The sequence below is a fragment of the Podarcis tiliguerta genome (genome assembly GCF_965153285.1).
Source record: "Podarcis tiliguerta genome assembly, chromosome: 1".
Classification (NCBI taxonomy): domain Eukaryota; kingdom Metazoa; phylum Chordata; class Lepidosauria; order Squamata; family Lacertidae; genus Podarcis; species Podarcis tiliguerta.
In genome coordinates, this window is record NC_139534.1 from 62,124,579 (window position 1) to 62,148,657 (window position 24,079).

Sequence of the window (24,079 nt, forward strand, 5' to 3'; positions counted from 1 at the left end):
CACCAAAGGATACGCTTCGTTGGCCTTTCTGCCTTAAAAAACAAACAAACAAACAACAACAACGTATTTCCTGGCTTGTATTGGAAAATTTAATGCAGGATGTGAATACAAGTGCCCTGCGTTTTTTAAAGATAACAGCAGACATTTATTCTTGTGACATAACCTAAGCACATCCAGCATGGCAGGCAAAGTAATCCCTCCAGCCCTGGCCACAGGGGCAAAGGTGACAGGAGAGTCACTCACGCGCAGTGTGCACTGCTGCCACAGGTGGGAGGATTCGCTACCAGGACAGGGCTGTTAGCAGCGAAGGAAACAACAGCTTTGGAAGCAGAATTATCCCACAGTAGGATTTAGTGTTCCTTCCACATGGGGAGCTTTGTTTTGGGCATTACTGACGGGTTGCTGGGCAACGGCAGATGGATGCGACACGGTTTATATCTTATTAAAGTTATAAGGTTTCAGGCAATAGAAATCCCAGACAAGCACTGGCAGCACAGAAGCAAGCCACATCGAGTAAACATGGTATTGCCTGGACTGAGTTCAGAACTGGGGAATAGCGGGAAGGGGTGTGGATGTTTCAAATACATTTTGGCTAAACGGGATTGTGTTTCCTTCAACTATAAAAGTGTTGAGTGACGGCTGACATGGATCTATGTTTAAAAGCCTCAACTGTTAGTGCCTCCTTGCACAGGGTTCCCAAACCCTTTCTTCCTTTCTTTGCCCCCAGAATGCTTCCCTGACCAGACCTATGCAGTTTCCACTTGTCATAACCAAAGCCTTCTACCTTGTCTCCAGCTCAGGCTTCATCACCTACTACCTCGTCCCGACTTGTGAGAATGAGAGAAGAGGCATGAAAAAGGGATGCGCTTCTAAACAAACTTACCTGGGTTATACAATCGGCTGAATGAGCCTGTAGCATCAAAGCAAAACCCGCAATCAAATAATCAAGCTTAACTGCAGTGATGTGCAACATTTCTTAACTCAAGAGCCCCCTTGATTCTTCCTCATTCAAAAGGTTGCGATCCTATGCACATTTGCATGAAAATATAAATGCCATGGAAATCACCTTCCACATCAAGCATGTTTCAAGCTGCAGAGTAACAAATCAATCCCTACCTATAAACTGGTTTGCCACGATAAAAGGATCCTATCCCCCCCCCTTTAGTGTTGCTAATGAAGGAAACGGATCTCAGCCCACAAATGTGATCATGCAAATTCGCCAACCCAGTAGCAAGGGACACAAGCTAAGAGTGACATTCCAAACTAGATAAATCTCCTGTATCGTTACTGTGTGTATGGAGGGGGTCCTTGGGCAAAATGGCCTGAGCAAGCCATCTCCTTGAATGGGACCGCCTCCCCTTAAAACCGTGTTTATGGAAGACAATCTTACTTGGCTACGAGTGATTGCCAAAGAAGAAGTGAATGCCCCATTCACTTGCCCTCCTTCTGTGGGCTCAACCTGCATATTGGTCCAGAGGGTGAGGTAGGCAGCGGAGGATGCTCCTAATCCTGTCCCAACCTGCTCATTCAGAGAGGGAAGGTGAAAAGTTAGCCATAGCAAGGAGGGGCAAGACCAGGGCCAGAAGTTAGTGCTAGGCACAATGCAGAGGCCTTGGCATGAGCAACAGTTTGCAGAGTCTTGATGCCAGCCTTGGCTATAGGGAAGGGCATATTTCCCCAAAGCATTCTTCCCATCACATTACTGGAATGACAATTCCCGGGAGGTGGGACAACACACAGCACATTATCTTCCTTCTCTTAAACTATAAAGAAACAGGAGACCTTGTAGAGCCTGGAGCTGACAAGTCCAAGGCTGCAATCCTAAATCTCAAGTAAGTCACAATGAACTCACAGGAACCTGATCCTGGGAAAGCATGTCCACGTCTGGCCTGCGCGCATGTGTAAAAACATACCCTTCCTGTCTCACATACCAACCCAAATTATATAGGCCATACTGATCTCCTCTTACTCTTTCCATTCCCTACAGTTGCAAATTGGGAGGAGGGCCTGTCTTTATGGTCAGCACCTGACTGTTTTAGAAGCGATAATAAAATACTACTAGTACTAGATAAACATAATTTACCCAAAAGGGAGGAATTTGGGAGGACCTCTGGCTGCCTCCCAGCACACACACACACACACACACAATTTCAAATTCTGTCAGCAGGAAACCAAAAAGGAGGGCAGGAGCTTGTCAGGAAGAATAATGGGGTAGGACAATTGTGCCTATGATGTCACCCTTCCTGCCATCTGCTACTCAGCAGCAGCTCCACTCACCCCCTGCCCCCCTCCCCCATTAGAAACAAAAAGACCCCACATAATAACATGAGGGTAATTCACAACACTGCTGCCCTCCACGTGTCCATTCTCATCCCAGGAGAGTTTGAAGAAGCATTACCGGTTACAAAAGAAGGCCAAAACTCACTATTTAAACATAATTGGTTTGGGGGTTTTTACTGTCCCAAAAATAGTGACCCTGGGTTGCAGGCGAGCAAGGCATGTAGTAGGGATCTGCCCTGCTCTCAGATTCTTCTGACTCAATGCTTCACTCAATACTACCTGAACTAAGCTTAAAGAGACTCCCATCGACCCACCAGAAGCCACACACGGGACTGACTCAGTGACTGCAAGTTAAAGGAGGAGGTTGCAACTTCATGAATGGACTGACAGTCCTCCAAAGTTTCTCCTCTCTGACCGCAAGGACAGCAAACACATATTCAATTAATATTGTCTTTTTAAAAAAAAAAAAAAAAGCTAAAGAAGAACTAGTTGCATTTCATGCAGTTGTTACATGAGCAACTGAGAAGATAAGGGTGCAATAATCAACATCCTGAAAGGGGTTTGCTTCTCTCTCTCTGTCTCTGTCTCTGTCTCTCTCTCTCTCTCTCTGCTACCTCTGAACTTACCTCTAACAACAACTAAAGCCCCTTAGTCCCAGAACCCCAAAGGCTTACAGCTGTAATTTATGAATGTCCTCTATTACAAGCATCTTGACAATATATAAGCCCTGTTTGGGCACTTACACCTTGTGTGATTACAGCTGCATAAGGAGATCAAGGCCATGCTTCTGACTCTGCGCCCTATCCCGGCTGAATGCCCCGACTGCTGTCCATGCACTGAGGGCAAGGTCTCAGGAAAGGGGCGAACTCTATGCAGGGTGGCTCCCTAGAACCCTGATAGCACAGGGTTCTAGATCATGGGAGTGGGGGTGCCTATGTGTATAGAGCAGACTCCCCTCTTCTGATCTTTGGCCACTATGTGTGGACAGTGGGTGATGGTGAGGGTATGGCCAGGTTCAGGAGGCCAGCATAGGAGATGCGGGAGCCAGAGAGCTGCTGCATGGCATTTCTAGCCATCAGGAAGCAAAGCTTCACCATCCTGCACAGCTCCTAGTTCATGCTCATGTCCAAAAGCAGCAGAACATGGAAAACAGGCAGTGCATGCAAATTTGCTAGATATGCATAATTTATTGCTGCTGCAGAATTCAATTTTTTTTTTACAACTGAACTTGGGTCACTTTGGCACAGAATCCTGTTCTGTGCATGTGAAGTTTATTTATTTATGTCACTTAAATGTATATCCCACCTTTACTCCAAGGGGCTCAAGGTGGCATACATGGTATTCTCCCCTAGTTTCTCCTCACAACAACCCTGTGAGGTAGGCTAGGCTGAAAGACAGTGACTGAGCCAAGGTCACCCAGTGAGCTTCATGGCCAGGTGACAACTTGAACCCTGGTCTCCCAAGTCCTATTTTAACCACTGCACAATACTGGCTGTAAGTTGACAATAAACTGGCCATAAAAAGGTAAAGGTAAAGGGACCCCTGACCATTAGGTCCAGTCGTGGGGTTGCAGCACTCATCTCGCTCTATAGGCCGAGGGAGCAGGCGTACAGCTTCTGGATCATGTGGCCAGCATGACTAAGCCGCTTCTGGCGAACCAGAGCAGCGCATGGAAACGCCGTTTACCTTCCCGCCGGAGCAGTACCTATTTATACACTTGCACTTTGATGTGCTTTCAAACTGCTAGGTTGGCAGGAGCAGGGACCGAACAACAGGAGCTCACTGGCCATACTACTGTGAATAATGTGGTGTGTTTATATACCGAGTCCTACATAATATGTTTTATTAATTGTATAATTCTATGCAGACATACAAGTCAGTAAACCCCATTGAAGACAATGATGCTTACTTCAGAGCAAGTATGCAAACAATATGTTGTTAGAGGGCCAGGATTGCTTCCCTTTAGATAGAGTTGCTATGTCCTTGACAGAAGGATACAGTGCCTAAATCAGATGTAATGTATATAGTATTTAATGTGGACTAGAGAGACCTGGGTTCAAAGCCCTACTCAAGCTCTTGAAGAATGAAGTTCACTTGGTAAGTCTTGCCACTCTCAGCCTAACCCACCTCAGAGATTCATTGCAAGAACAACATACATGGATAGCTCAATGTATTCACCATTCGCAGGAATGTGACAAAATAAACAAATCCTACAGCAGAAATCTCCACCTGGAATTGCCTCATTTCCCAAGAGAGACAATTAACTAGCACCCAAAATCTCACAAGGCATTCTTCCTTTGCTGTCATCTCTTCTCCAAATCTAGTGAAAACAAAAAACCAACCATGCAAAATTGCTCACCCCACTTTCAACAGATCACCAAACATCTAGAGCTAGGAACTTGCTGCTGTTTCATGATTTACATCTTTAATGTACCTTCTTGTTAATGCCCTTTTGTTTAAAACAATGGAATTTAGGTACAGGTTTCAGGTATCTTGACTGACTCCCATTGAAAGCAATGGTGCGTATTCCATTGAATGTTTTTTCATATGATGTATAATTACTTTGTAGAAGTCACTCTCACATGATATGATGACTGCCAGACAGCTTTAAAAAGGATTCAGAAAGGATAGGGCTAAGAGTCTCTGAAGCAGAGTAAATTATGCAAGAATAAGCAAAATAAGCAAATTTTTCAGATTGGTATAGTTTGTCCAGGCTGCAGAATTTATCTACGAATCAAGCACTGTAAATCCATATCTACACACAATGATCAACAATACAACAGATGCAGTACTATTATTTACACTGAGAAATCTAGCATGATGAATACAAAAGACCTGTGCAAGTTTTTGATTACATCATTTGAATCAATAAATGTTTTGTTCCTGTGAAAGTCACCATGAAAATTCCCCCAAGTTCCTTTACTGTTGTTGCATTTTAACTCCAGTTCTTTCCCCTATAGATATTCATATTTGCTATTTTAGTAGTTATATGAAATCAAAACCTGTAAACTGCAGCAGTTTAAAACCATAAAGCAAAAACAGAAATATTTTTAAATTAAAAAAATAATGCCTTTCAACAAGTTATTTTTTCTTAAACTAGTTAAAAATTTTAATTGGCAAAAATAATTTCTGGGGAGAAGATTTAGGGCCAAACTCTATAGATGAGATAGCCATCACACAGTTAGCAATTGTGTGAATGGATTTTTTAAAATAAATGGCAGCTTTGGGAGGCCCAATCGGGATCACATGACATGAGGTATAGGAGAGGTGTTGTTTTGCACAGTGGTCCTGATTTAAATCAGGCCCCCAACTCCAACTCTTCACCTTTGGAAAGCAGGGAGAGAAGAAGCTTGCATTCATTCCACAATCACCAACTAATTGTCTGGGTGTTTGGGCCACCCTCCACTAAAAAATAAAAGCAAGATCAAACTTCTACACGTATGTAACCCAAAATCTGGCTCCCAAAGAGTCCAGTTCTTCAACATGCATGAAGGATCTAAATGAAGAAATGTGTGTAACTTTGGCTTATCATACCATTTTTTCTGCCTTTCTACAATGATCACTAAAAATCCAAGTCAACATATACCTTTGACCAGGTCACATGCACATTGAAAGCCTATCGTGTGTAATCAAAAGAGCTCAAAACCCGTTGTAGGTTTGTTTGGGGTTTGGGTGTTTTTTTAGTGCAGAGCTAAGGTTCTCAGGACACTGCCCATGCTTATGTGGTACCTGCATGGAATACAGGTATGTCTGCAGATGCCTTCTGAGCTGTCTCATTTGAGAGCAGCTCCTTAACTCATTTCTCGCTCTCCTTGCAACAGTTACCAGATGGCAAGTCAATTTCCCTGTACAGTATTTGGGAATAGCTAGCAAGTTATTCTAGGTCAAGAAGCTCTCTCAGAATTGCGTTTAGCTTTTAAGCATGGCAGCAGTGACAGACACACACCCCCTCACCCCTACAGCTCCCTAAGCAGTTAAGAACAAAAACAGATAATGCTGTATATTATCCAGTGTTCTTCGTAGTGCTTTAAAAAGCCATTCAGGAACCATTCTCTGTAACCTTCCCTTAAAGCGTCAGTAAAGCAGACTGGAGGCAAGAAGCATTTTTTTCCCCCTCACACACTCCACGCTCCCCACATCCAAGCAGGGGTGATGTCACTGCTAGCCAATTGCAATGAGCCGTGTGCACACACGCAAGGGGAGGAGGGAGATTATGAGGACTCCACAGATGGCTCCAGCTGGGCCTAGCATTTGATTAATCGCTTGAATTACCATTCTTTGCTACAAAATAATAAAATGGGGGAAGGGAAAGCAAGAACAAACACTAAAAAGCAATCCAGCTGCTGAGGGCTACCCACAAATAGAGAGCCAGAGGGGAGGGTCTATTGTGAAAGGATGGCTGATGAACTGAATAGACTGTACCTGGGCTCTTCGGAAGAAGGGCAGCAGGCTGTGTGGGAGACAACAAGGTCTATACGTCATGAGATAGAAGCTTGCCTCCTTGCTTTTCTGTTTTGTAAGGCTGGTAGCAAGGATTTAAAACCCGGCATGTCAAAAAGAGCGAGGCATACCTGACAAGGGTTGCCAGACTCTCTTTGTTGTTGCTGTTAGCTGTGCTCTTCGGCCTGACGTGCAGCTTAACCTGCTTAATTTCTACACGCCAATGGCAAATAAGCATGACCGATATAAAAGATGCTGGCAACCAGAAGCCTGCAATACATTACACACTTACCTGTGAGGAAAGCCTACTGAATGCAGAGGGATTTGCTGTCACATAAGTGGTACCTTGGGTTACATACGCTTCAGGTTACAGACTCCGCTAACCCAGAAATAGTACCTCGGGTTAAGAACTTTGCTTCAGGATGAGAACAGAAATCATGCTCCGGCTGCGCAGCAGCAGCAAAAGGCCCCATTAGTTAAAGTGGTGCTTCAGCTTAAGAAAAATTTCAGGTTAAGAACAGGCTTCTGGAATGAATTAAGTACTTAACCTGAGGTACCACTGTACTTCCTTGGGAGTAAGCACCATTGAGACTAAATTCCCTGGATGGAGCAAAACCACACATTTTTTATAAAATTTCCTTCCTTTACCCTTTCACCTGTCTTCTCCTCGGCTGTATGAATAAGCATCCCAGCTTGCCTTTGCTATAGGGCAGCATGGCGAAGCCTTGCACTTACACCTATTTTTAGATCTCATAGTGCAGCTGCACAGCCTGCTTCAGCCTATTCTGCTCTTCTACTGGACCACACGGCTGGTTGGCTATGATAAACATGGGGATATTCAGTGGGAAACGTATGCCTCATTTCACAGGGTACTATCTGCACACCTGATTGTGAAGTCAGGTGTTCCTTATGGGGAACATAGGCAGTTCCCTTCTGGGTGTGCTCTATTACATCCGAAGGAAACCTCAGTGTTGGGCACTTATGCCCTTCACACCCAAGGTGAAGGAGGCTGAATGCCAGCCCCAAGGAGCATCACACAACAAAACTTGTTAGTAAAAAGGCAAAGTAGATGTGAGCAGAGGTTGACTCTGGAAAAGAAGGTTGATGGAATTGATCAACAATTTAGATAATGAGGCTGAATTGCTTGCCCTCAAGGTTCTAGAAAGAAGAGGCACCGGTAGTTAACCTCTCCTGCTTCAGAACATTGGCAAGCAGAAGACACACCGTGCCAAATGGGCATGCAGAGTTATACCACCTCTGTGTCATTCACTGCCCTTTGTAAGGAAAAAGGATCAAGGATGATGGCTCGTCAGTAGCACAACGCTGCTCCTTCCTCCCTTCTGCACACAATTTGCTCTGCATGCAATTATTTTCATTGACATAAATCCTACTTCAAAGGATTATCCCTGCTAACCCACGGCTCTTGAGGATAGATTATGCATCAGGCAACTGAGTTCAGAGAGACACAGAACTAGGTTCGATGAATGAATAGAGGAAACACTGCCTGTATTACAGACACTCTGAGGTTTCTTCCACACACAAATATTTTTAATGCTGTGGAGTTTGGTGTGTTTTTTTTAGTGATCCTCTGGAAACAAAATTTAAAAAGTTTCCTCTTGGCACTTAAATAGTGCTTTATTATCAGGCAATGTGCTATTTCACGGCCAAGAGCCTTTCACAATGTTTACTTAATAGTAAGCCCTATTCAGCAAAGGTCTCTTTTCAATGTTAATTAAAAACTTCCTGTTTGCAGGTTCAGCCTGTTTTATTGCTGACCATTGAGTATCCTGGGGATTAATGATGAACAGCCCCCTAATCACCCCTTGAACAGCCTCTCTTCATTGTTCCTTATTGTAATTTTCTGTTTTGATGAGGGGTTAATTATATTTTCTCTTATTCCCCGCTCTGGTTTCATTTTTATACAGCAAAACAAAAAAAAGTAAGTAATTTCAGAGAAAATAGCTTGTGTAGAACCAATCTTAAAACACTTTTGCATTGCAGGTGAATATATGCAGCAATCAGATCTGCAAGCAGCATTCTCAGTGCTTGTGCAGCCTTATATGTTCGTTACTACTATGCTTGTGTTAACTCTATTTGGTCCCCACTATGCTCAAAACAGTTTTGGTCTAAAGGCAGAACTACACATTTTGTGTAATCCCAGTATTCTCTTTGTGTGTGAATTTTGTGTGAGTTTTTTTTACCACAATGGAATTGGGAATTATGCAGCCATGATGGAAGCAGAAGACAGGCAATGGAGGAGAGCAGTTTCTTAACCCTTTCTGACTCATACTCATATTTCTCCAATAAGGATAAAAGCATCTGGTGTGGGGCAACTTTCAGTAGAAAAACAGCACAAGGGGAGAGGATTAAGAAGCTCCTCTTTGCTGGTTCTGCACTGGCCTTCCTTTTGAACTGCAACTTGGGCTGCTGCATATTTGTAAATGAAAAGGTCTCTAATAGGACCACTAGGTAGCCTATGTCCCAACTTAATACAATAGCATTAGCAGATCATTTATTGCATTGCTTCATATGTCAACTGCCCTTTGAGGCTAGACAGGAGCACTGAGTCACAGCAGGATTGAAGGGTGACCAATGGCACCAAGCTTAAGTACCTTGATATTGGAGGCTGGCTGGATGAGCTCTGTGATGGATACTTTGTCTTGCTGAAGCCTTCTCTTGACCAGCTTGGAGCAGCAGATGTTGACGGAGCTGAGGACATGCCACGAGTTGTACTCCACAAAGGAGCGGCTGTCAATGACCAGCATGCTTTCGGACCCACTCCTCAAGAGGCTGGCAAGCTTCTTGGGATCCATCACTTTGCGTGGAAGTCTGTCCCCAGCCATGGTAGACTTGTCCCTTCCGCAGCAAGTGGGAGAAGGGAAGGAATGCCCAGGGCAGGGGAAGCCAGCTCAGATGTCCCAGAAGCGAAGGGGGCAGGGGGAAGGGGGGAGGCAGCTTGAAAACAGCCAATTTTTGCCACGTTGCTAAGGCCCTGTATAGCAAGTCATTGTGCCAAACCTGTTGAGAAGTACAGAGACAGACAGACAGACAGACAGAGAAAAGAGAAAGGTGGAAAATGTAGTCAGATGCTGTAAGTATCATATACCAAACTGGTACTATTTTGCTCTTCTCTAGCTTAGACATATTTAGGTGGGACGCGGGTGGCACTGTGGTCTAAACCACAGAGCCTGGGGCTTGCCAATCGGAAGGTCGGCGGTTTGAATCCCCGCAATGGGGTGAGCTCCCGTTGCCCTGTCCCAGCTCCTGCCAACCTAGCAGTTCAAAAGCACGTCAAGTGCAAGTAGATAAATAAAAGTACCGCTCCAGCGGGAAGGTAAACGGTGTTTCCGTGCACTGCTCTGCTTCGCCAGAAGTGGTTTAGTCATTCTGGCCACATGACCCGGAAGCTGTCTGTGTAGAAATGCTGGCTCCCTCGGCCTATAGAGCAAGATTAGCGCACAACCCCTTACGGTCAGGGGTACCTTTACCATTACCTAGCTTAAGTTTGACAAAAGCTACATAGAGTTCTATAACAGAGGTAGCTCCACCAGATGTTGCTGAACTACAGCTTCCATCATTCCTGACTGTTGGCCATGTTGACTGGGGATGATGGAAGCTGCGAGTCAAAAAACATCTGAAGAGCCATATGTTCCCCATCCCTTTTAAAGCAGGCACCACAGTGCATTGAATGGCTTAATGGATCAGCCATCCAGAGAAAGAAAACCCTGAAATTATAGATGGCAGCCTGGAAATGATACAGCCTGGGGCTTTTGACCTTGATGCTGAGCATCAGTGTATCATCTGTACATCACGCACAACTAAAGAAAAAGAAAAAAGACCTCAACTTTTCTGGATGCTTCGCTGGTCTTCAACCCCACTCTGTTCTGTGTAGGAGAAGGGTTCTCAAAGTATGTTCCAGGGAGCCTGGGATTCCTCTACACCAAAGGGAACCTGTGGCCTTCCAGACGCTATTGTACTCCAATTCCCATGACTGCCAGGTAGCAGAGTCAATTATCAGGGATGTTGGGAGCTGTAGTTCAACACCATCTGGCAGACCACAGATTATCTCCCCTTCTCTAAACCCATCATGAGCCATTCAAAAAGAAGGTTTGTAATGGTGAAGCTACCAAAGCTCACCATTATGGATCAAACCCTATAAGACGTAGCTGCAAGTCAATATGCTCTAGATCACTCTATTAATTCACATGCAAAAGGTACAAGACCCAGCAGGCATGGCCACCATATGCTCTGGACTAGAGAGCGATGTGCTATGGTTTCTCAGCAGACAACTCACTATTGGGAAGGGGTCCCTGCTAGTAGAAACTCTAAAAGTCATTGACATAGGTCATGAAAACCACAGGGTGGGGGACATACTGTTTAAGTTTACACTGGAAGAAATACTAATTTGTACAACTATTTTGCATATAAAGGTTTACTGGGGTGAGGGAGAACAGAGGCGATATGCAGAAATTTCTCACTTCATAGTGAAATTTCTCTGTAAAGAAATCAATATCTGTATTCACCCTTATAACTTAAATCTAGCAAGTTGCAACTAACCACTTGAAAATCTTACCTGGCGTGGCTTAATTTGCCAATTATTTAGAAAACCATCACAAAAAGTAAACCATTTCCAGCTCACCATTTAAACAACAAATTAAAAGAGAAGAAAACACATTTCCTGCTTTCTTTATATTTCTGATCAATTGCCACGCTCCCTATGATTTGTTTTTTTAAAAAAACAAATACAAAAACTGCAGGCCTAGTTTGTAATCCAATCAGCATAGATCCCATTTGAACCTTCCTCCTTCCATATTTACCTCAGACTTAAGGCTTAAGAGTAAGTCCCACTGAATTTAATAGAGCTTATTCCTGTGCAGACATGCATAGGATTTTGTTCTGATTTACTCACAGTCTGCTCTGCCTGAAGATGCTGAATTGAAAACTCTGTCTATGTACATTGATTCAAGGGGACGATGGCCCAGTAGTCCTTAAATCATGGAGAGCATAGTATTGTCTTCATTTTTTCCTTGTAGAAGAAACATTGAAAACTATACTAGAAGCCAAGGCAAGAAAATAAACTCTTTCTGCTTAAATCTTTTCCCATGCCCCAACTCCTCAGTATTTGTTATTTATTTATTTATCTGTAGGTTTGGCCAAAGATACCAATTACTGCAGTTGCTTTGGCAGTTGGCTGGCATACAACCCCTCTGCACCATCAGGTTCAGTTCAATATGTATGTATATATATTCTCTCTCTTTTTCTCTCTCTCTCAGGCTCCACAATTAGATTTTCTTTTGCACTTCAGGGCAGGCTTTTAAAACTGAAACAGCCCTAATTAAGAAGGGTCTGAGGGGGAAGGCAGAGGCTCCTGCTACCGTTATGACACACTTCATTATGCACTTTCCGCCTTGCTGAGGGTCCCCTGCTGTACCTGAGCTACAGAACTGAAGGTAATCAGAAAGGATGCAAATTAATTGGCTTTCTCCCCCTACATTCCTCTCCTGATTTTAACCCATCTCTCTCCACTGGTGGGGGAAAGCTAGCTGCACATTTCTCTCCATTTCTCCAAATTCCAGCCAGGAGATTAATTGAAGCAGATAGACAAAGAGGCTCTCAATAAAGAGACAGAGATAATACAGACAAAGGGAAGAGAGAGAGAGAGAGAGAGAGAGAGAGATCAGAACAAAACGGAGGAGTGGTCCAATAGAGAAGGCTGGCCAAAGATTGAGGACAAGGTAACAGAAATGGAGTCCTTCCATACTCAAGGCTATGAAGAAGGACAAATGCCCAGGACTTTCAAATCACAACTCAAAAGAGGATTTAGAGATTTAAAAACAAAACAAAAACCCACAAAACTTTATCACAGCTGCTCAAAGAAACACGGTTTTCAGGTGCCTTGTGTATGCTTAACTGTAGTGAATAAATAAATCCATGTGAGGGTTGAATAGCAACTGAGCCAGCCTGTGCTCTGACCTTGCCTTCATTGATGAAAAAGGTTTGTGGTGGCCTGTGACATAGCCCTGGCCCCCAAAGGCCCTTTCCATAAGGCCTGCCAGCCGCTTCCGGTTGGCCCTGCGCTACCCCCACCCTGTTTCTCTCTCCTCTGCCCTTCCTGTCCTCTAGCAGCACAAGTACAAACTGAACTAAAGAACAGACAGAGAAAGGGAGATAACTGCAGGTAGGCAGGCAGGCCCCTCCTGGGTGAGGGCAGAGGCCCAGCCAGCCTGGAGCAACTTTCCACAGGGCACTCTAGTCACTGCACTCTGTGGTCAAGCCTCCAGCCCCAGGTGATTCCTGCCACGCTCTCTTCTCCCTTATTTCCCCAGCCGTGATCAAACTGCAGCTGCAAGGAGAAAAGGAGAGAGAGATGCAAGCAGGCAAACATGGAACATGGAAAAGGTTTCTCTTAGGATGGCCAGCATAGGGGCAGGAGGGGGGGGGATCTCAGAGCTGTCACGCTTGGAGAAGTGCCTGCTTGCCTCCAGCAATCCCCTGCCCTTCCTCTCTCCTGCCCCACTGGATCACAGCAAGGAGAGAAAGGGAGAGAAGGGCAGTCAGTCAGGCGTTTCTTGTCAGATGTGCTGTGGCTTCTGGATAATTCTCTCTCCCTAATTAGAGGAAGGATGCATGTAAACAGGGAGGGTGTGTGGAGGAATGTAAATGGGGGGGATGTGAAGGGATGGACAGACTGAGTCAAAGGGGAGGTGTGGATGAATGAAGGGGAAAGACAAGGATGGAGAGAGGTGACAGAAAGATGGGCGCTCCTGCCCATTTTTGGTTCTGGCTCCCATCTACTTTCTGTTTGAGCCTCCTGTATGTGCCCTCCCCCAACCTCACTATTTTCTCCCAGGGGAATGTGGTCATTTACCTGCAAAAAACTATACAAAGCCAGCCTCAAGAAAGAAAGAAAAAGGACACGTCAAAAAAGCACAAAAGCAGTGAAAGCAAACTGGAAGTGGAAATCATGAGTTACAAGACATAGGATATGCACACATCCCCAAATAAGGGGGAAAGTGTTAACTTGAGAGGGGTTGGGTTGCACCCCCAGAGGAACTCCTCATCCCAGGAGCAATTGCCAGCAAAAACCATCCTAGTGAAGAAGTGAGTCAAAAGCAGGCCCACATCAAGCAGGATGCAGCCCACTAGCCATGTGTCAAGGCCTGCCACAGGTTCAATACACCTCTTGGAAAGGAAAGGAAAGGAAAGGAAAAGGAGAGAGATTTGTCAACTACAAGCAGGCCACAGGATACGACTGGTTGGCTGAATCTGACTTGCGGGGGTCAGCTGCTGGGAAGAGTGGCAGCAACATGACTTCAACCAAGTTATTTAAAAACCCTCTTAATTATTAATTTTAAAATACAGTGGTGCCTCGCAAGACGAAATTAATTCGTTCTGTGAGTTTTTTCGTTATGCGAGTTTTTCGTCTTGCGAAGCACCGCTGTGTATTGACGGTTTCCCATAGGAATGCATTGGCGGTTTTAAAAAAAAGGCACAAGACGTTTCGTCTTGCGAAGCAAGCCCATAGGGAAATCCGTCTTGCGAAGCAACTCAGAAAACGAAAAACTCTTTCGTCTTGCGAGTTTTTCGTCTTCCGAGGCATTCGTCTTGCGAGGTACCACTGTAACAAAATTTCCAGGGAAGAATCTGAAAATGTTTAGCCTATTTCTTTATCAGGCTGCCAAAGCAAAGGAAAACAATATCTTCTTGGGAACCAGCAGGGAGGGGGGAAATATTTGACTTGACTCTGGCACAGCTGAATTTAAAAATATAATTTAGTCTGATCCCACCCCCAACTTAATAAGCTAGCAAAATTTACAATTTTTCAAGCTGTGTGTTATTCATTGTCTGTCTCTCACAGCTTTTTAAAAATAATATTACCAGGAAGCACTACCTGGCCTTGGAAAAAGGATGTCTTCTGAGGTCCAGTTCAGATAGGAGGAGCCACTCATGGCATTGTTTCAAGTGTGTGCAGAGTCTGCTAATGGGCTCACAAAAAGTGGCTAAAAGTGACTTACAGAATAGTATAAACATTAAAACCAAATACTTAAAACCCCCGAAAAAAGAGAATAGAAAACTAAAATCACATCCATTCATATAAGGGGCAGGTCTAAAACATCCTATCCCACTGGAGGCCACAAATACCTAAAACTCTTCAAGTTAAGGACCAAAGGCCTTACATCACAAAAACTGTTAAACCAAATGCATAAGCTACCAACAAGAAAACAATCTTCTTGGCTATGTCCTGCCTCCACTGTCAGAGGCAGTGTGTCTCTGAACACCAGTTGGTGGGAATCACAAGTGGGGAATGTGCTGTTTTACTCAGGTCCTGCTTGCTGCTTTCCCATGGGCATCAGTTTGGCCACTGTGAGAACAGGATAGTGGACAAGATGGGCCTTTGGCTTGACCCAGTAGGGTTTTCATGTTCTTAAAATACTAGTTAACACAAATAGACCTTCCTCATTAACCCAGCAACAGTTTTACAAACTTCAGAGGGGATTCATGTGAGCAAGCTGCAAATCTAGGCATTTTATGAAGATGAGGTAAAATTAAGGAATTAGGTATACCTTATTACCTCAATACAATGACCACCAGGCTACTAATTCTTAAAGGTGGGGGAAGGTTAATATGATGCCCCTCTTTTATCAGTTTATCAAAGCCACTGTAATCTTCTTGAGTGCTCCTGAAGACCATTATCATAATCCTTTAATCCCACATCTCTCTTGAATGACTTTAGTGAGGAGATGGGCACAGGGTTAACCTGAATGAAAATATTAAAGGAGGAGGTGCAGTGCCAAGTTGCAGCTTTGGGACAAGACGGGCAGCTTAACATTGGTATTAGGGTAACTCCAGGCTGCCTGAGGACAACATGAAGTTTCTGTAGTGAAGGGAGGAGAAAATACAGTAGAGGCATGCCAAGAGAGCACTAAGCTCCTTGAATGCAACTTCAGGAATCCTTAGAGCGGGGTGCCCAAACTTTTTTCAAAGAGGGTCAGATCTGATGAAGTAAACATGCGTGAGGGCTGACCAAAGTCATTGAGCTTTTTTTAGGATTGAAGTTTATGGTTGAGATTTTTTTAGGATTGAAGTTGCTGGGCTTTTTTTTAGGATTTTACCCCAGGACATATACTGCCACAGGGTCTGGACTGAATCGACCGATGGGCCCCATTAGGACATTGGACATGCCTGCCTAATCTAAAGCAGGCATGGCAAACTTCCGGCCTATGTGCCAAAACTTCCAGCCTATGTGCCCTTATTTTTCCCTAAGCCATGCTCACCTGTCCACACCCAACACCGTACAAGGCATCAGATGCGGTGCTAGCAAAACCATGACTGAGAAAGAACAAATCACAAACCTTAAAGTGTACTTCTAATAATTCCTTGACAAGCAGGGCTTGCATTCAGCACCTTTTAAATTGGGCACCAGATGCAAGCCATGCCCAAATGCAGCCAACACCTTCCAAAGCAGAGTTTGCAATCAGCACCAAGGGGCTGAGGGACTTGAACGACTAGCCTGCCAGCTGACCACATCCTGTTCCCTAACCCTGATCTAGACCGATTCCAATCTGGTTTCAGGCCTAGCCATGGGACCCAATTGGTCTTGGTTGCCCCGATGGATGACCATTATCAAGAATGAGACAAGGGGAGTGTGAACTTGCCCCTTCTTCTCAGTCACTTGGTGGCTTTTGACACTATTGACCATGGTATCCTCCTGGAATAGCTCTGTGGGATGGGCATCAGGGGCACTGTGTAACAGTGGTTCCAGTCCTATCTGCTGAGCCAAGCACAGTCAGTAGCATTGGGACAGTGCTTTCTGGTCCCCAAGCAATTAAGCTATGGAGCACTACTTTATGCCCAGTGCTATTTGTGGCCATTAGGAGATTTAACACAAGCTACCAAAACTATGCTGGTGACACTCAGCTCTATTTCTCTGTCTGAAGCAAGATGCCATGCAGGTCCCGGATGCATACCTGGATGGAGTGGTGGAATGAATGAGGGGAAACGAGCTAGAATCTTGGCAAGACAGGCTCTGTGGGCGAGTGGTTTCTGTGTCTGAGAAGCTGGCCAACTGTCAGCCTTTAATGAAGTTACAGCCTCTCTGAAAGAGAAGACACACAATCTGGAGGTGCTCCTGCAACCAGCTACATTACTGGAGGCCCAGATAGCCTCTGCAGCCCCTTGACCAGTTTTGGCCAGTATAAGAGCTATGACCATTGCTGGACCAGGATTAGCTTTTCGTTCAAGTGTTGCCAAGTACACAAATAAATTATTGCATGTACAGTACTGGACATGAGGCTCTTTTTGTAGCTGAAACTGGTTAGCACGGAATGCTGCAACACAATTGCAGGCACATTGCAATGTAGAATATGTGCTCTTCCATGGTGGAGCATGTGAAGGGGGGGGTATCGTATGCCATTCAGGATCTACATCAGGGGTCAGCAAACTTTTTCAGCAGGGGGCCAGTCCACTGTCCCTCAGACCTTGTGGGGGGCAGACAATATTTGGGGGGGAATGAACAAACTCCTATGCCCCACAAATAACCCAGAGATGCATTGTAAATAAAAGGACACATTCTACTCATGTAAAAACACGATGATATCTGGACTGTCCATGGGCCAGACTGAGAAGGCAATTGGGCCTGGGCCTTAGTTTGCCTACCCATGACCTACATCTATTTGCATGTTCACACAGCCACCAAACACACAGTGAGATGGTCTGAGTGAATCCCCAGCTATTTTCTCCATACCCCATTTGCTTCTAGTCTGGCAAGTAAGAGGCCAGATATAGCCCTGGGGCTTCCAGCTGCTGTTTAGTGAATCTTCTGTAGCCACGGCTTGGAGACAGGGCTGCCATTATGTAGAGAGCTAGATGTAGCACTTGCTTCCTGGTACAGCAATTAAAGGGTAAAGGGTAACAGTGTGTGCAAGCCTTCAGAATAAAATATGTGCAGGGCAAGGGGTTGACAGAAAGTAATTCTTGGTTCAGTCTTCAGGCATGGCAGTTTATTATCTGCCGGAAGGATTACTAAGGCAAGTAACTGTCAGCTTAGAACCTGAAATGCTGGCAGGATGGCTTAAGCTGGGCAGCTACCTACAGTCTTATTAAGATGTAAATTCTGGCACTGTAGCTAAAATCTCTCCCTCCCTCCCTCCCACCCACCCCTTCTTCTTTCAAGTGCTTAAGTGCTTAGCAAGCCTCACTCTAGCACCCACCCCGTGCCACACAAGGAATCCCTACATCACATGACTATTACCAAAAAATTATTCATATTTTTGCCGTAGTGGCAAGCAAGGATACGAGTCCTATTAACAAGTTAGCGCCTTGTGTTTCCACAGCAACCGCACAGATGCCAGGCAACAGCTATACCTTAGAGCCCCGGCAGACACTGACCATGTTTCTTACTATTTCAGGCATAGCCTGGTTCTCTCTGCTGCCCAGGCAATTTCCTACAGCCAGAACATCAGTTTGGAACGGGGGACAACATCTCCACAGACTGCCCTGTTAAGGTGTTGCCCACTGTGGGTGGGTGGAGATACCTTGTCTGCTTTGGGGCCCAAAAGCATCTTTGAAAGTCTTTTTCAAGAGATGGCCCTTATCCACTCAAATCGGGTGGGATTCCACTCCCAGCCACCACCACCCTTTTTCTGTACTAATCTCTGCACTCCCTCTGGCTAACTTTTGAAGAGCAAACCAATGTTGAAAACAGGTGCAATTAGAAAAATAGGGCAACATATGCGTAATTAGCATTTTCGTAACATCGCTCATTAAAAGACATTCGGCACAGAAGTTACTTTCATGAGTGCAGATTTTCACTGCTCATGCCAATTAAGTCTTATTTTATATTACTTATTTATTCAAAAAAGAAAAAAGAAAGGATAGCCCACCTATCTAAAAAAAGACCTCAAGGCAACTTACAAGAATGAAATGGTCGAAAATATTTTGGAAATTAATGCCACACACTTCACATGAATTGCCTTGGTTTCTTAGTCTGTCCTGTGGAAACATGGATAGTTTACAAGAAGCATGTGAAGCAGACACTGGGCATGCTATATAACCTGAGTTCTGGACCTCTATTTGACACACAAAAATAATTAAAGACTGTTTAATCACTGAACAAAGTTGATTCATTGTTGACATTTCAGTCTTCTTATAGTGGAGTTTAAGTTGCATTTCCTAATATGCTCATGGAACTGCAAATAACACACATTGTGGACCTGGAAGGCAGTTTCTCAATTCTATACCAATAAATTAACAAAAAAAGAATGGGTCAAACCATTCCTAGACCATCTGTCCTGGGCATCTTCCCAGAAAAGATTATACGTTTCCTTCATAAGATCTTGTAGCCCTCATTCTTGCTGCCCATATGGAAATTGATTGGCACTTGTAAGACTCTTTAGCACTGTGACAAGTACAAGTGAAAAGCCAAAATCTGTTAATAAGAACATGAATCAAAATACTTTTCTGTATATACAAACTAGCACGCTTGGGAGTACACTAGACTAAAACCTTTCCCCCTGAACATCCAGTTTTCTGTGTTTGGGAAAGATTTCTGGAGCATATTCAATTAGGCCAGCCTTACCTGAACTCTAAAGAGGCAGAGAGAAGAAACAAGTCTAATATTTGTGGGAGCTTGTCCATAGTCTCCCAACTCAAAATGGTCCACTGGACTCCTGCATTCTCAGCAGAGCCATGACTTTTCAACAAATAAGCACATGTATAAACCTACCCAATGATATGGTTCAAATCATAGGAGTGACTCACATAAGAAGACAACAATGTACCCTTCCCATGAATTCCAATGACTGACTGTAAAAGTGGAATTCCAGAAAGACTTCTGCATTCCTAAGCTCCCACACAACCATTTATATTGAGAAATCTGAAAAGGGGTTTTCAGCAATACCAAGAAGCCCCAAATATACAGTTATTGAACCTACAATTCTGCACACTTATCTAGGAGTAAGAGTTCAATGGAACAATTAGCGAATATCAACAACTCCACCATCTGAGTCCTGTTTTCCACAGCCTTCTAACATGCTTCCTAACAGTTCCTGACAGGCTTACATGCTTGAGTAACTTCAATAACCCATCCCATGATGGGTTGGGGGTGCAATTATTCTGAAGTGAAACAGAAGGGAGGAAAAAGAAGACTAATCAAGGACATCCCTTCCTTGCATGTAATATACTCCCGTCTCTGATGTCCAGTGACCTTGCAATGATGGCCTCAAGATAAATTAATTTGAAAACCGGGGTGGGGTGGGGTAGGGAACTGTCATGGAAGATGGGATTTAGAGTCTAGCAACATCTGGAAGGCCACAGAATCCCACCCCTCATGTAAACACTCACACAGGCATTGAGTTTCGACTCTATGAAGTCACCTTTGGAGTAATGGAAGAGCACTCAGAGTGATTTAACTTCATACTGAACACAAGTTAGCAGGAGCTACTGTCCAAGTTATAATCACTCCTATGCTTAAAAATGTCACTGTGGAAACTTTTTACACATTATCGTTTCCAACAATGCTGCAAATCTCTGGGAATGATTTAAGAGAAGTCCTCCAGTATAATAAAAAGTAATGCAAAACACTGGCCTAGGTGTGACCGTTCCTTAGCTGTTCAATCCAGTTCAAGACCTGTCCAACTTCCTGCATGCACCAGTACCTGCAAGCACAATAGTTTCTCAAAGAGATTCATAGGATGGCACTATCGGGGAGCTTGGAGAGGTCCTACTTACATACTCTACCTTTATGCCAAGAGGAAGAACATCTGGCATGCAGATGATGGGCCAACACTATGGGATATGCGATTCCTGAATTTTAGGTTGAAAATTGCGATTTACAAACAGGATTGCTGTGCTTGCTGATGCAGTGTTTTGGGGGGAGGGTAAGAGATCAACCAAATGCATGTTCTTCTTCCTCCCTCATCCAGCCCAGCTACCCAGAGTAGCAAATGCGCACTGCTGGAATTTAATGGTTTTCTTCTTGCATCACAAAATCTCTCATTCCTCACTGCACCAATTTACAGAATAGGGGAAAAGCATTCCAGCACAGATAATCTCCAGTGGGATCATTGATGTAACAGCTGGCAAAATGGGTCAGCTCATTAGCCACTTTGGCTGGAAAAGGGAGGCAGAACATTCCAGTATTTGTTCTCAAAAATGGATTCCAAAGTTGTATACTTTTTAGGGCATTCTTGTTATCAAAAGCTTGTCCTTTGTCTGATGGCATGCCCTATCCAAGGAGGCCACTTCACAATTACGTTTTAAGGTGCACAATAAAGTTTTTAGCATTATGCACCTACAAGTGTAAAGTGTTTATGCAAGAAACATTTGCAGAAACATCCAACATGAAGGTATACTCCAAGGTGAGACTGGCTCCAGCTCCTGCTTAAGTGCACAGTCCTGAATAATGTGGATTGTAAATAACCTGGTCTACTACCAGTTAGGAATGTAAACATTTGATCAGCCATTGCACCTTCGCCTTTAAGGTTGGTCTATATCATCCTTCTCCACCTGGTGCCCTCCATTATCTCCAGGCAGCACAGCTGGACTAGGGAAGGCTGATACAGATCATTAGCAGATGGCAATATGCTCCGTGCCATGCCCATGCAATGAAAAGCTACCAATTTCTTTAGACCAGCCTGCTGTTAACGACACAGGAGCAGGTCAAGCCAGGATGCTGGCAACCCGATCACATGTTTCAGCAGTTCTTTAGAAGGGGAAATGAAAAGCAGTTAGGGCAGCTGGTCTTTTAGGTGCAACAATGCCCACTGGTCATGGGAAAGAACCAAGTGGATAATTTTCTTCCTTTTGAATCCCTTTCCAATTTGGCACCATATCTCCATCTTTGGGGCCAGTTACTAGTTGATCAAACCATATGCTGGTGTCAAAGCTAGGAACAAGTAGGGGGGGGGGAGGAAGGCTTAAAAAAGAACAGCCTCGTGAAAATGATAACTCAGATTTTAGCAAACAAAAGGGGAAGACATTCAAAGAACTCAAATGACCATAATTCTCACATGATAACAGAAGCCATCACTTGATTGCTTATAGGCCAAGTAATTCAAAATGTCAAGGCACCAGCCTCAAATTCTGGGGCCACTGGCACTGGATATCCAGAGGCAAAGGGAATGATTCAAATGCTGAAGCAAGCAGTTTTTTATTCTAAAAAACAGCCCTTCTTGAGTTTAGCTCTTGGATGGAAACCTGTGGCCCTACATATGCTGTTGGAATATAACTTCCATCATCCTTGACCACTGACCATGCTGACTGGGGCTGATGGGAGCTGGAGTCCAGCAACATCTGGAAGCTCACAGGTTTCCCAGTCCTGGTTTAGCTCTTTGTCACAGAAATATATATTCTAATGTTCCTTTTTTTTTACTTGCTCCAAAATGCATTGTAGAAGGCAAGCTTTTCCTTATCAGTGCCTCCCTTTAGGAGCAATAAAAAAGGAAAGCATACTGTATATATTTAAAAGGGTATATATATTTCCCTGGACAAAGAATGTGCCATGCTTAACAAAACTGCTTCTTGCATCCATCGAGTCATTTCTTTGTCACCAGATTTTTAAGCACTATCTTGCGCACAGCCATGCAAATTTCCTTGACAAAAGAAACAGAAATTTGAGGAACATCACCGCCCAACTCTCTCTCTCTCTCTCTCTCTCTCTCACACACACACACACACACACACACACACAGAGCGCATTTGGGATTTTCGAGACCTGACTGGTTGCCTGCCTGTGTTGCCAGTTCTTGTTGTACTAGGTTCAAAGGTGCCCATGTTCAAATGCACAATTCATTTGGAAGCACTTTGGGCTACCTTTCAACACAGCATAGGAAGACTGGGAGGAGGAGGAGGGAACAGCACACACAGTGCTGAGCTCATAGCAGGGACAGCAAGATAAAAATGTAATCAATAAATATACACCATCAACACAGTCCAAGTCTCTTAGCATAGTATTTGTCAATGGAAAGGAAAGGAGGCCCGCAGCAAGCTTTTCATGCATTAACCATTACATGAATTCATCCTGTAAGCGTTGCTCTGAAGCGGACAGGCATGCTCATATAAAGGGTTTTATTCATCCCTGTTTCAGTAATGAATTAAAACTACAGATACAATGCCTACTTATTTTCCATGACATAGTTTAAACATGGTTGAATCAGAGGCAATCCAGTGATGCGCAGCCTTAATCCTTTCCCCCACGCCATTTTGCTGCTGATCTCAGTTTAGCTTTAGAATTTCACTAGAACTGGTATATGACTGATAAAAAAAGAAGAAATAGCTAAATGAATGTGTAAACACCCACTCCAGAGTAGTTTTCTCCCCTGTTTATTCTGCACATATTGCTATATACATCAACTTAAACTGGCCAGGATGTGTGAAACTACTGAATTTGGACCTTACTGATGTTAATGGAAGTTTTAACATTAATGGTAAATAAAATTATTTATGCACTTCCTGCCTATGTACAAAGGGAGCCTTCATGTTTCAGACCATCAGCTGAGAACCTAAAGAAATCCATCTTGTATTGCCTTTTTTCATTTTTCGGTGCTGGGCAGGAGTTCCTCATATTGGCACAGTCTATGAACCATACCTACTGAACAGCATAATGTAACAAATTAGTGCACCTTGGAGCTAAACCCAATTCAAAGCCAGGCTGACAGTGAGACAGATGAAGATCCAAGTCCTGTATCTTCACAGAAGCCAATGCTCCGAAAGGAAAATTACTATAATGTAGATCAATAGTTTAAAGCTCATAGCAGCAGTCTCTGTCTCTGACACACATGGTCCAAGTGATGTGAGAGACATTAAACAAAACTTCCAGATCTACACCAGCCCAGCATATGGTAGAGTGACTTTTCATTTGCTAACTATTTCTGGAAGAGTAGCACTTTGCAAAAGATGGGCTCTGAATCCTGAAAGTTTTGCAAACTGTAACAGTCCAACTGAAAGGTCAGCCTTTCCCCTGCAAAGTTGATCTACTAAAATATTTTATCTTTCTTGCTTCTGTGTCTTTCACATAATCTGGAACCAGTAAGGAAATGTACAAACCCACCTCACTTGTGGCTTAAAGAACAACAAGAAATATCTGAAGAAAAATGGGGTGACCAGGACCCCAGGTACTGGAAAAGGTATCTGGAATAGACAACTCCACCAAAAAAGATAATGAGCATGAGGCATCAAAATGACATCAAGAAAATAATTTCCAATCTCAATTATCTTGCTTCCACAATTTCTACTATTCCCATGCAGTGCACCCCTACCGCCAATTCTAATCTCACATCTATCCATTACGCCACACTGGCTCTCTGTAGTTTTAATTAATTGAAACAGTTAAGAAGCTCTTCAATAGCGTTTTACAACATTG

The 24,079-nt window shown here is 43.9% G+C and overlaps 1 protein-coding gene across 3 annotated transcripts in view; it reads right to left on the reverse strand.

The window, feature by feature from the left end:
• Nucleotides 1-24,079, reverse strand: part of DUSP8 (dual specificity phosphatase 8) — an 82,522-nt gene that overhangs the window by 52,832 nt on the left and 5,611 nt on the right. Inside the window, exons 1-2 of one of the 3 annotated variants that reach the window (XM_083425111.1) lie at nt 11,630-12,888; nt 9,333-9,738 (exon numbers count right to left, since the gene is read on the reverse strand). In XM_083425111.1, coding sequence (XP_083281237.1) covers nt 9,333-9,563 — 231 coding nt within the window. In that variant the 5' untranslated portion in view covers nt 9,564-9,738; nt 11,630-12,888. Of the gene's footprint in view, nt 1-9,332; nt 9,889-11,629; nt 12,889-24,079 lie in introns of those variants that run through there. The other 2 variants (XM_083425110.1, XM_083425112.1) reach the window with 2 other exon arrangements.